General features: G+C 41.1%; 2 protein-coding genes across 2 annotated transcripts in view; both read left to right on the top strand.

The window, feature by feature from the left end:
• ENTREP2 (endosomal transmembrane epsin interactor 2) overlaps positions 1 to 13,042 on the top strand; it is a 317,089-nt gene that overhangs the window by 166,709 nt on the left and 137,338 nt on the right. The window lies entirely within an intron of this gene.
• On the top strand, positions 4,744 to 6,454 carry NSMCE3 (NSE3 component of SMC5/6 complex). The gene has a single exon (XM_017867688.1). The coding sequence runs from the start codon at positions 4,887 to 4,889 to the stop codon at positions 5,799 to 5,801; it is 915 nt and encodes a 304-aa protein (XP_017723177.1). The 5' UTR covers positions 4,744 to 4,886; the 3' UTR covers positions 5,802 to 6,454.

The following is a 13,042-nucleotide window of genomic DNA, read 5'->3' as shown; positions in this document are numbered from 1 at the left end:
CGATAAAACTCCCATGTGAAAATAGCTTTACTGTACCGAGAGGAAAGAAACATTACTCAATGCGGAGTCAAAGCCAAGTGAATTCTGTACAAACAACTTTGTTAAAATAATTATCTCCCTTTATCCTCCCCACATAATTGACTTTTCCCACAGTTACCTCTCTTTGTTCAACCAAATGTAAAAGCATTTAGGTTTTGCCACTTCTTTGGGTCTTCATTTCCCTAAAGAGCGCTCCTATGTCCTGTAAAACTTAAATGAAGTTTGAATGCTTTTCTCCTGTTAATCTATTTTATGTCCATTTAAGTCTCAGGTCCAGCTGGGACCCTTTGAGGGTGGAGGGAAGGTTTTGTCTCCCCTGCAGTATACACAACTTTGTGTAGTCCTCAACTATTTTCCTTAACAGAAATCCCTGGAAAGAAGGAAACTGTTAACTACCCTGCCAGGCCCTGTGCTAGGTACTCACTTAATCTTGGTGCCAGGATTAGTTGACTCATTTTGTTGACTTGGAGACTGGAGCGTGGAGGTGTTTCAGTAGCTCTGCCAGTATCATACAGGTTTCTAATGTTAGTTCATCTGATCCAAAAGCCCTTACTTTTTCAAGGACACCATGTCAATGTTTGCTCTGAATCAGGATACAGTTAAAAGCCCAGTCTCTGGAGGCAGATTGGCTGTGTTCAGATCCCAGACCTACCACTTACTTGCTGTAGAACCTCAAAACTTAATAATTTTCTCCTGTGCCTGTTTGTGAGAAGAGAAACATAATAAATGCACATGCCTCATAGGTTTGTTGTGGGGATTAAATGAAGTCATACCTGTAAACTACCTGGAATAAGGTCTAGTAGTCCCCCCTTATCTGTGGAGGATGTGTTCCAAGACCATCAGTGGATGCCTGAAATCGTGGACACACAATTAGGTACATTGTGTACCCTAAGTACACAATGTTTTCCCCTATACATAGATGCATACTGTATTAGGCAGGGTTCTCTAGAGGGACAGAATTCATAGGATAGATGTATATATAAAGGGGAGTTTATTAAGGAGTATTGACTCACATGATCACAGGGTGAAGCCCCACAATAGGCTGTCTGCAAGCTGAGGAGTAAGGGAGCCAGTCCGAGTCCCAAAACCTCAAGAGTAGGGAATCCAACAGTGCAGCCTTCAGTCTGTGGCTGAAGACCCTTGAGCGCCTGGCAAACCACTAGTGTAAGTCCAAGAATCCAAAAGCTGAAGAACTTGGAGTCGGATGTTCAAGGGCAGGAGGCATCCAGCACGGGAGAAAGATGAAGACCAGAAGACTCAGCAAGTCAAGTCCTTCCACGTTCTTCTGCCTGCTTTATTCTAGCCACGCTGGCAGCTGATTAGATGGTGCCCACCCAGATTGAGGGTGGGTCTGCCTCTCCCAGTCCACTGACTCAAATGTTAATCTCCTTTGACAACACCCTCACAGACACACTCAGGAATAATACTCTGCTTCCTTCAATCCAATCAAGTTGACACTCAACATTAATCATTACACGAACCTATGATAAAATTTAATTTAGGCCAGGAGCGGTGGCTCACACCTGTAATCCTAGCACTTTGGGAGGCCGAGGTGGATGGATCACTTGAGTTCAGGAGTTCGAGACCAGCCTGGCTAACATGGTGAAACCCCATCTCTATTAAAAATACAAAAAAAAATTAGCAAGGCATGGTGGTACACACCTGTAATCCTAGCTACTCAGGAGGCTGAGATGGGAGGATCTCTTGAACCCGGGAGGCGGAGGTTGCACTGAGCCAAGCTCATGACACTGCACTCCAGTGCAGTGGCAAAAGAGTGCAACTCCATCTCAGAAAAAAAAAAAAAAAAAAGTTTTGTTTATAAATTAGTCACAGTAGAGATTAACAATAATTAATGAGAAATAAAAATGAAATCTTAAGCCCTCCAGCTGACTGAACAGACCCCTTCTTGACCAAGGGGACCCCAGAATAACCTTGGAAACCCTCTCCCGCTCTAAATGCCATTAGGCTTTCTTCCCTAAGAGCTAGACAGAAATCAGCCCTTTCAAGACTCCACCACTGGTATCAACCAACCACCTGATGCTACCCCTCCCTTTTGGAGTTTTGGCACAACTGCCCAGCAGTTCTTACTGGTAAAAGACTACCAGCCATGAAGTAGTTATGGCCAGTCTATGGAAGACGTGCAGTCAGGGTTTTCATGTCCTCTGCTTCACCTTTTGATGTCAGAGGGTCCGAAAACTCCTACCCTGGATCATGCTAACTGCCAGTTTTGGAATATGGGTTCCAAACATTTGGAATATGTTTCTCCTTGCATAAACATTCATGACTTCTCCTATAGCTCATTAAATATGTATACTTGGCCACCCCACTCTGCATAGATTCGTGCTCCCTTTGCCCCTCCGTTGAAGTGTCTGTTTCTGGCTTCTAGCATGAGGTTTTGCTTCCCAGCCTTTTGGAATGGCCACCCCACAGACTGTAACGCTTTATGAGAAATAACGCTCTTTCCAAATTTATGAAACTCATCATCCTTCAGTTGACACTAACAATAAAGTAGAACAAATATAATATAGTGTAATAAGTTATACTGTGATTTCTCTCTGAAAGTATCTTAATATTTTCAGACTGTAGTTGACTGCAGGTAACTGAAACCACAGAAAGTGAAACTGCAGACATGGAGATGGAGCAGCAACTACTATATAATCATTGACTGTTGTCAGTTATATTATTGTTACTAATGTTAGTATTGTTTTCACCAGTTTCTCCCCAAACATCTATAGCTTCCAGTAGTAATCCAAGGTGGAATATGGGTCTGGATGACTTCTCCATGCAGGGCCTAAACTTCATTCTAATACTCTTATTTTATGTCTGCATTTTCTCACCTGCATTCCTCTGGACAGAGCATAGAGAGATGTTTTGAGACTTAAAAACTGGCATCTCTTCTCCTCTATTTTGAGTAATGACATTCAAAGGTAAGAAAGCACTCTAGGTAATGACATTCAAAGCAGCACTCTAGGTAAGAGTGCTGCTGGAGGACACTGCTGATTTTCACAGTCACAGGGGTAGCCTGATTGGTGGACTGCTTGGTGACGTAAGTGAATACCTTAGCAAGAAACAGCACTGAAAAACCAGCCCAATTGTTGACAATAGCTTTTATTTAATTTTCCACTTTCCCCTTATATCTTGGTCGCTGAACTTTTTTGACTCCAGGTAGACCATCCACATCCTGTGGTAGGGACCTTTTGCAGAATTCTAGATGGCAGGAAGCTTTTATGAACCTAAGTCCAAATTTTAATTTGCAAGGAAACTGAAGCAGATGAATTTTCTCATTGTAAAAAAATGAATACCTTGATAATACATTTGTTTTTCGTAGTAGGCCTTTGTCATTAAGCTTGATGCCTGAGGATCTAGTTGTATCTTGTGTGGAACAGTAAGTTATTACTCATTGCGTATCAGATTTTAGCATACTCGCATTAGTTCACGGAATATGATTTTACATTTACTATAGCAGTTCCAGTGCCATTATCAGATTGCATTTTCCTACTGAATTACAAACAAATGTGTTATGCTACTAACATTTAACAAAATTTTAATAAGGTTGTGTTTGATGCTATTATTCAGATAATGTGTTCTAAATTGCTTTCCTTTGAATATATTTGCATTAAAGAGGAACTCGATTTGGTTCTTTGAAGAGTTTATCCACTTTCTGGGTAGCTTTAAAAAGACACAGGGAAATTCAGTTTCTTCTTTGCAAGTCAATACATAGAGAAGAAACAAATTTGCTAAGATCTATAGAAGTAATGACAGCAGCAGATTGCTGATGGTTTGAGTTAATGAAATGACTCATTTTGGCTACTTGAGTTGCACAATTAAAATATACATAGACTGCACACATCATAGATGAGGGATAAATACCCCTGTGTTCTCTTTTCTTTCTCAAAGCTAATATATTATGAATTAAGAAATTTAAGAGATCCACATTATTGCAATTCTTGATCAGTGATGCCCAAAATTAAGTGGTAATCTCTTGAGAGTGCACGTTTGTTTGCAGCATTCCTCTTACGCATTTCTGCTAAAATTGTGGTTGTGAGCCGAAGGCAGTTGTTTTCCAGAGGATAAACTCATTTGACCAAGCTAAAACATTTACTTAATATTGACAAGTTTTGTGTGGTTTTCTCATAGTTGTCTAGCTAAAGGAGTTTGATGCAGAGAATATACATACGGAAATAGTGAAACCGAAGTCCTGCTGGCGCGGAAAGCCTGCAGCAGACTTTTGTTTTTAACAGACTCCACGGGGCATTAGAGAAAGTAACTGGGGGCAGTGGATTGGAGGGTATGAAATTGAGCGGAGGGACGAAAACTAAGAGCCCTCTGGGTTTTTTATGTCCTTCTACATTTTGTGTAGAAATAAATGCTTTTACTTCCACGGTCGTATCTTCCTCTTCACCTTTTTTTACCCCTCACACATTCATCCTGTGAGATCTTTCCATTTACAAAGGCTCCCGATTTAGAATTAGAAACTCATAATACCATCTGTAAAACTTGTCTGCGCCTGTCTGGTCCTGAATTTAGCGACACACTTGTTTAGGAGTTTCGGTTCTCGTTCTCTGCTTGCATGGTTTAGTAAGAACAACACTTCACTATACTGAAATTCTGCTGCAAGGCTGCACAGAAATCGCTGATCCTTTTGGTACCCCCCGCAGCCGCGCGGACGCACCGCCCAGCCGCCCTGACGCAAGGCGCAGGCTTCATGACGCAGCACGCAGTCTCAGCGACACTGCGCGCCCCTTCTGGGGCCCCGCCCAGTCAGCGGCCTTAGCGGGTCGCCAACCCACAATCCCTGCCGGGGCTGCTTGCTTGCCGGAGCGTGCACCGTACCCGTCGCCGGTGACATGTTGCAAAAACCGAGGAACCGGGGTCGCTCTAGCGGCCAGGCCGAGAGGGACAGCGACTGGAGCCGTGGCGGAAACTCCGGGGCCTCGCGGGCTGGCAAAGACGCCCGGGCCCCTAGAGACGGCTTCGCGGAGGAGGCCCCGAGCACTTCCCGGGGGCCGGGCGGCTCGCAGGGGTCGCAGGGCCCCTCGCCTCAGGGCGCCCGCCGGGCCCAGGCCGCCCCCGCCGTGGGGCCCAGGACCCAAAAGCAGCAGGAGCTGAAAGTGTCCGAACTGGTGCAGTTTTTGCTGATTAAGGACCAGAAGAAGATTCCGATCAAGCGGGCCGACATACTGAAGCACGTCATCGGGGACTACAGGGACATCTTCCCCGACCTCCTCAAACGGGCCGCCGAGCGCCTCCAGTACGTCTTCGGGTATAAGCTGGTGGAACTTGAACCCAAGAGCAACACTTACATCCTCATCAACACCCTGGAGCCGGTGGAGGAGGATGCCGAGGTGAGGGGTGACCAAGGCACGCCCACTACGGGCCTCCTGATGATCGTCCTAGGGCTCATCTTTATGAAGGGCAACACCATCAAGGAGACTGAAGTCTGGGACTTTCTGCGGCGCTTAGGGGTCTACCCCACCAAGAAGCATTTCGTTTTCGGAGATCCAAAGAAACTCATTACTGAGGACTTTGTGCGACAACGTTACCTGGAATACCGGCGGATACCCCACACGGACCCCGTGGACTACGAATTCCAGTGGGGCCCGCGAACCAACCTGGAAACCAGCAAGATGAAAGTTCTGAAGTTTGTGGCCAAAGTCCATAATCAAGACCCCAAGGACTGGCCAGCGCAGTACTGTGAGGCGTTGGCAGATGAGGAGAACAGGGCCAGACCTCAGCCGAGTGGCTCAGCCCCATCCTCGTGAAATCTGAGGTGGATTCAAAGGGACCCCTGGGACAAGGGTCTGAGACCCAAAGGCACAGTGCGGAGGAGCGGGGGAAGGGAGAACGAACCCAGGAAGCATATTTCTGTAGCGCTTCAATGTGTGTAGCTTTAGGATGTGTTTGCAAAGTTTTGTTCTTTTAATGTTGTGTTATTTGGTTCCAGATTTTCATCTATAAACAAAGAAGGATGTGTTTTGCTTTGATTTTACTTTTTTTGGTATAAAAACTTTTCCTAACTTAGTAAAACGAATGGAAAACTTGACTATGATCTGAAACAGATATGCGAGAAGGAACACATAAGTAAGTTGCTTTGGTGCCAAGAAAATAAAAAAAATAAAAAAGCTATTATCGGGTCTCTCAAGCACCCCAGTTTGTAAGGAAAATGAAAGTTTTATAAAATTAAAATAAAACGTAATTGCCTATATCCTTATTACCTTAACCTATTTTATTTTTTCTATATTTCCTACGTATGTAAGTATTATTCATGGTTCTAATGAACGTGATGTATTTTCTCCATATAGCAATTGTTTATATTCATAATTACTCAGCTCTGTTGCTAAACATGCAGTTCCACTTAGTTTTTTTCTACTTGCTCCTCTAGTTACTACAATAAATACTGTATTTTTGAAGCACTGAAGCATTGTGTGTTTTTTAAATCGTGGGCCATGAGACAATTTCATGACGAAATCAGCATCTTAAAGTTTTTGCTGCATATTGAGGTCAATGTTGTTGTGTAGAAGTTGTTTCACTTTTGTGTGTGGGTGTACAGGATCATGAGTTAAAATATATTTCTACTGTGGATCCCAAAAAGGCTTATAAAACACTAGCGTAACCATTAACATGCCTGCTTGGGAATCAGACTGCCTGGGTTCAGATCCTGGCCCCACCATCACTAGTATAGGAATTTACGTAGGTTCCTTAGTTTGTATGCAGATGTTTCTTGACCTGTAAAATGGGTTTGGTCCCTGATGTGGAGGAATTTGCTTGTTATTCTTTAATGTTTTTATTTTTTATTCTCAGTCTGGAACTGCCACTTTTTAAATATAACTTTTCTTTATCTTGTTTTCCAAATCGTTCCTAGGAGAGCAATTACTGGTTCAAAAAGTATATTCCACTAATCTGACTCTATTGTATGGGGAAATAAATATAAGGTGTATGGTGAGTATAGCCCACATAGAACAGTAAGAGCAGGACATAAGATCTACCTCATAGGGAGTTAGGTATAGGTAAAAGGGTGTGGGTCTTGGGGCTGTCTGGCAAACTGAATTTGAATTACGGCTCGTGCTAACTTGTCAGCATGGTGATGTGGTGGTAGGTTTTAAGCTGTCTGAATCTGTTTCTTTATCTGTAAAATGAGAAAAATGATAGCTATATAATAGTTGGTTTTATGGACTAGATGAACTAGAAGAGTTCATAGTCCCTTTGTATTTCTCCATTACATGTAGCAGATGCTGTTTTTAATGCAAAGATTCAACACGTTTTATTCAGTGGGTAAGTAAGTATAATTGTTTTGGGGGGGGTGCTGCAAATTAACCTTGAAAGAAGGCAGCTATTTTTCACTCGGGGGGAAAAGTGAACTTCATCGACACTGGACTGAATGTCATTTGAAAGAGTCTGTAGTGAGTATGGAGGAATGTGATAGGTTACTGGGTTTTATTTCATTCTGTTGAATTGGGGTTTGCATTTGTTTCCTCAGTGGAAGATGTTTGGTCCTTATAGGCATTTCTTCTTGATCTGCATTTTATTTCAGTGTATAAATTGCTTCCTGCCTCCTGGTCCCCTTACCTCCCTGACTCAGCTTTCTCCTCCTCGTGCCCTCTGATACTCACATTCTCACCTGTATAGTAAAAATTATTACCCAGCAGTCACCACCGGTTATATCTGAGGCAAAATTCCCCCCGCTTTTCTCAGAGGTGTTAACAATTTACCATCAATAATCTTGTTTCAAATTTCAAAATACGAAACATCAGAGGCCACACCAAGGCCTTATATCTTTTCCTCCTCACCCTCCCCAGAGATAACAGAAGTCTGCGGCTATCGGGCTGGTGTATGACTTTATGATTTTACTACACAGGTATAGATACATAACCAATATAGAGTTTTATTTTGTGGGCTTTCATGATTTGTATAAGCGATATTACATGTGTCTTTATGCAACTTGCTGTTCTGACCATTATGTATTTGAGATTCAGCCATGTGGATATATGTAGACCTGATTCACTCATTTTAATTGTTCTTTTATGGGGGAAAAATAACTTTATCCATTCCTTAATGGCTAGACAGTTAAGGTCTTTCCAGTTCTTTGAGATTTGCAGGCATTGTACAGTACTTCTTTAGGCACATGTGTGAGTTTCTCCAGCCAGAAACAAATGGAGCAATCAGGGACTTTTGCCAAACTGTTCTTGAGCTTGTGTCAAGTTACACTCCTACCAACATTTTATACAGTTTTGTTTTGTTTTTGTTGCCAAGCCCTCAACCTTCACCCACTGTGAACACTTGGCCTTTTCAGTATCTTTTCAGCCATTCTGGTGCAGGGTGGAATGATAATTTATTATGGTATTAACTTGTACCTGTTGCTTACTAGTGATACTAAGTATCTGCCTATCTTTTACTCTCACTCTTTTTTGACTGTCAGGTTTCATGTCTTAGACCCATTTCTATTGATTTGTAAGACATCTTTATATGTTCTACGTGTTAATCCATGGTCTGCTCTATCTAGTGCCAATACCTTCTCCCACATTTTCACTTCTTTTGGTCATACAGATCATTTGACCTTAATGTGTAACAATCATCAGTGTTTATAAGAGCTACATTTGTGTATAGTGCTGTAAAAAATTCCCCTAATCCTAAAACTGTAAAGATGTTTTCTGCATTTTTTCCCTAAGTGTTCAAAGTTTTGATCTGCACATTTTATGCTTTTAATCTGCTTTTGTGTATGATGTGAGGTATGGAAATAGGTTTTGTATTTTTCCTATATAGATAGCCTAGCACCAATTTTTCATCATTTATTCTTTCCACACTGATTTATGACACTCAGTATTCTATAGCAATGTCCCATATATATAGATAAGTTTATGGATAGGACTGAATTGGTTTCTTTGGTATCCCTTTGCATATACCATACTATAATTCTTAATTCTTTTTTTTTTTTTTTTTTTTTTTGAGACGGAGTCTCGCTCTTGTCGCCCATGCTGGAGTGCAGTGACTCTGTCTTGGCTCACTGCAATCTCTGCCTCCCGGATTCAAGCGATTCTCCTGCCTCCTGCCTCAGCCTCCTGAGTAGCTGGGATTACAGGCACTTGCCACCACACCCAGCTAATTTTTGTACTTTTAGTAGAGACAGGGTTTTGCCATGTTGGCCAGGGTGGTCTGGAACCTGACCTTAGGTACTCCGCCCGCCTCAGCCTCCTAAAGTGCTGGGATTACAGGCATGAGCCACCGTGCCCAGCCTATAATTCTTTAGCATCATATGTGTTTTCTTTTTCGATTCTTAAAGGCTTTTAGTCTTTTTTGCATTGGCTGAAAATGCAGTATCTTACTGAAAAGAAGCAGTTACAGCAGGCTGTAAAGATGTTTCTGATTCCTTATTCTTGATTTTAAAGGAAATAATGTTTAACTTTTGCCATAGAGTGTGATGTTTGCTGTTAGAGTTTTTTCCCCCTATAAATACCTTTTATTGAGCTATTTATTTACCCCTTCAGTCCTAGCTTGCTTAGAGAGGTTTAGAAAAACTATGAATGACTTTGGATTTATATATGCTCTTTATTCACCTGCTAATATGATTAAAATTTCTTATTTACTCTGTAAATTTGTTTTTTGGGCATATACTTTGGTATAATAACACATAGAGGTTTCTGATATCTAAACATTCTTGCATTTTAGAGCCAAACACTTGCTGATAAAATTTTTAAATACATATAGCTCAAAATATATAATTTTGCATCTTTTGACATAAGGGGGTTTAGTCTTTAATTTTCATATATTATCATTATTTTTGAGGTCATGCTAATTTACTTAGAGATAACCTTAAATTTACAGAAAAGTTGCAAGCCCAATGCAAAATAATTTGTTCCCTGAACTATTTAGTTATGATTCTTTAGTCTCCTTCCTATTGCCAATAGTTCCTCAGTCTTTCCTTGACCATCATAACCTTCCCTTGGAGAATACAGGCCTGTTTTCTGTAGAACATCCTTCAGCTGGGGTTTGTCTGCTGTTTCTTCATGATCGGATTTGAATTATGCATCTTTGGGAAAAATATCACAGAAGCAGTGCTGTGTTATTTTTGGATCCTGTCAGGTGACACAAAATTTCAATTTGTCCTGTTATTTTGAAACTTTGATCACTTTGGTTAAGGTGTCATGTGCCTTCACTGCGAAGTTTTCTCCTTTAAGGTAAATAACTTGGGGGAGATACTTTGAGACTTTGTATAGACCCATGGGTCTCTTATCATTAACTTATTATCTAATCTCTTATTATCATTACATATTCCGATACTCAAATTATCACTGATTTGGCCAGTGGGAACCCCTTAAAGCTGGCGTTTGCATCTTTAACATGCCCCCAACATCATTTATTGAGTATTTCCTTACTTGATAGCACCAAAAGAGAGGGAGTTTTTTTTTTTTTTTTTTTTTTTTTTTTTTTTTAGACAGAGTCCCGCTCTGACACCTAGGCTGTAGTGGATTGGTGCGATCTCAGCTCACTGCAAGCTCCGCCTCCTGGGTTCAAGCGATTCTCCTGCCTCAGCCTCAGGAGTAGCTGGGATTACAGGTACCCCCCACCACACCCAGCTAATTTTTTTGTGTTTTTAGTAAAGATGGGGATTTCACCATGTTAGCCAGGATGGTCTCCATCTCCTGACCTCGTGATCCGCCCGCCTCCGCCTCCCAAAGTGCTGGGATTATAGGCGTGAGCCACCGCGCCTGGCCAGGAGTTCAGTCTTCAGCTCTCCTGCCCTAGACCTGGAATTAATCCTTTCCCTAAAGAACTCTGGTTTCTTTTTGTGGAGAATGGAATTGAGAAACAAAGTTGCATTTTTAGTAGAGACAGGGTTTCACCACGTTGACCAGAATGGTCTCGATCTCTTGATCTCGTGATCCGTCCGCCTTGGCCTCCCAAAGTGCTAGGATTACAGGTGTGAGGTGGCATGCGCCTGTAGTCCCAGCTACTTGGGAGGCTGAGGCAGGAAAATCCCTTGAACCCAGAAGGTGGAGGTTGCAGTGAGCCGAGATTGTGCCACTGCACTCCAGCCTGGTGACAGAGCGAGACTCCGTCTCAAAAAAAAAGAAACAAGGTTGCTAGGTTGGCTCATGCCTACTGAGAATATCATTGCTCCCAGCCCTCTAGGTGATGCAATTATAGGATATCTATCCATCAGTCATCTACACAGCACTGAAGACTATGAGATTACATTAGACTGCCATTTGCAATACAGCAGCACCGTGTGTATTCTGGTTTGAGAAACTCAGTGCCTATTATCTTTACCATATTTCCTTATTTGATTAATTCCCCTTGTAAATAACCAATCCACTCTCCTCGCTGCCACTCCGTCCCACATGGGTGCGCTTAGCTTCCCACCTGGGCTGCGATGTCCCCCATAACTGGCTTGTCTGTGCAGTCACCCTTCTCCCGTTGCTAGAGCTTTCACCCCACTCAGGTGACCTTGGCCTCTCCCAGGACATGGAACTTGTTCTGTCCCACTTAACGGCTATTGCACTGAATTGTTCAAGAAATAGAAAACCTTCTGGTCTTATAAATGCATTGGGGAACTTGCCTGTTGCCCTATTATCGGAAGATTAGATGTTTTCGAAAGTTTGAAACAAATCTACCTGTGAAAGGCTGTGGGCCTGCTGTTTTTTGTGGGTAGAGTTTTACTGATATTTTTCTCAAGATTATGTTCAGGTTTTTTGTTCTTTTGAAATTGGTTTTGGTCACTTGTATTTTCTAGAAGATATTTTCATATATTTTCTGATATAATTAGCAGAAAGCATTTCTTAGTATTGTCCTTTGTGCAGTGAGCCGAGATCGCACCATTGCACTCCAGCCTGGGTGACAGAGCGAGACTCCATCTCTAAATAAATAAATAAATAATAAAAAATGGTGATTCATCTGTACCATGAAGTATTAAGCAGTTGTAGAAGGGAATAGGGTTGTGTGTTCTTATAGCAAGATCTTCACTATATTAAGTGCAAAAAAAGTAAGTGAAGAAAATGTGTGTATTATGCTGCTATTATATACTTTTATTTTAAAAAGATGTAAAGATAAAATATAAAATTAAAAAATAAATGCTTACCTATTAAAAAATAGAAGGGAGGAAATAGAGTGGAGGAACAGAATAAAGGCTAGATTTATGTGAAACTTCACTTATAGACCTGACTTTAGAATCATTTTATATAATTATAAATGAAACTCAGTTTTAGAAACAACTCCTAAACAAGAAAAAATGAAATAAAAGGAACGAACCTGGGTTCCTGATCAGTAGCATAACCACACATAAAGGAACCATGTGAGTTTAAAACACCATAATTTGACTATTTCTGGTAGAATGTACTGTAAGAATAAAAAGAAATATAAATCTTAAACTATTTTCAGTCATTTTTTTTGGCAGTTGTGCTGGCATTGTTATTTTGAGACTTGCGTGGATATTGTGAAATTATATCCAACAGATTAATTATATTAAGAAACAGTTTTTGGCATGGTTGAAAGGAGATACAGATGTAAAATTAATATGGTTACATAAAACCTTGTATTTTTGTTTGCAGTTTTTTTGTTATGTATGACTATATTTATTTTAAATTTTAGATTCAGGAGGTACATGTACAGGTTTGTTACATGAGTATGTTGCATCATGCTAAAGTTTAGGCTTCTCATAATCCCATCACCCAGTTAGTGAGCACAGTACTCCAATAGGTGGTTTTTCAGCTCTTCCCCTCAACCCCCGCTTGGAGTCCTTAGTGCCTATTGTCCCGATCTTTGTGTCTGTGTGTACCCAAAGTTTAGCTCCCACCCTGTAAGTGAGAATATACAGTATTTGGTTAGACTCTCTCTGTCTAATGACGCAGATGATTAAAATGTATCAAATGTGTTTAAGTTATTGGCTCACAATGGCTCAAACTCACTCCCCTCTCCACTAAACAGACAAAATAGTATTTCATGATATTGTTAATTTTGGAGGATGCTAGGGAACCAGCCTTTTTTTTTTTTTTTTTTTTTTTTTTTTTTT

This window comes from Rhinopithecus bieti, unplaced genomic scaffold (assembly GCF_001698545.2).
Source record: "Rhinopithecus bieti isolate Rb0 unplaced genomic scaffold, ASM169854v2 scaffold_4180, whole genome shotgun sequence".
Lineage (NCBI taxonomy): Eukaryota > Metazoa > Chordata > Mammalia > Primates > Cercopithecidae > Rhinopithecus > Rhinopithecus bieti.
The sequence above is the reverse complement of the archived record's forward strand: the minus strand, read 5'-3'. Positions and strand labels throughout refer to the sequence as shown.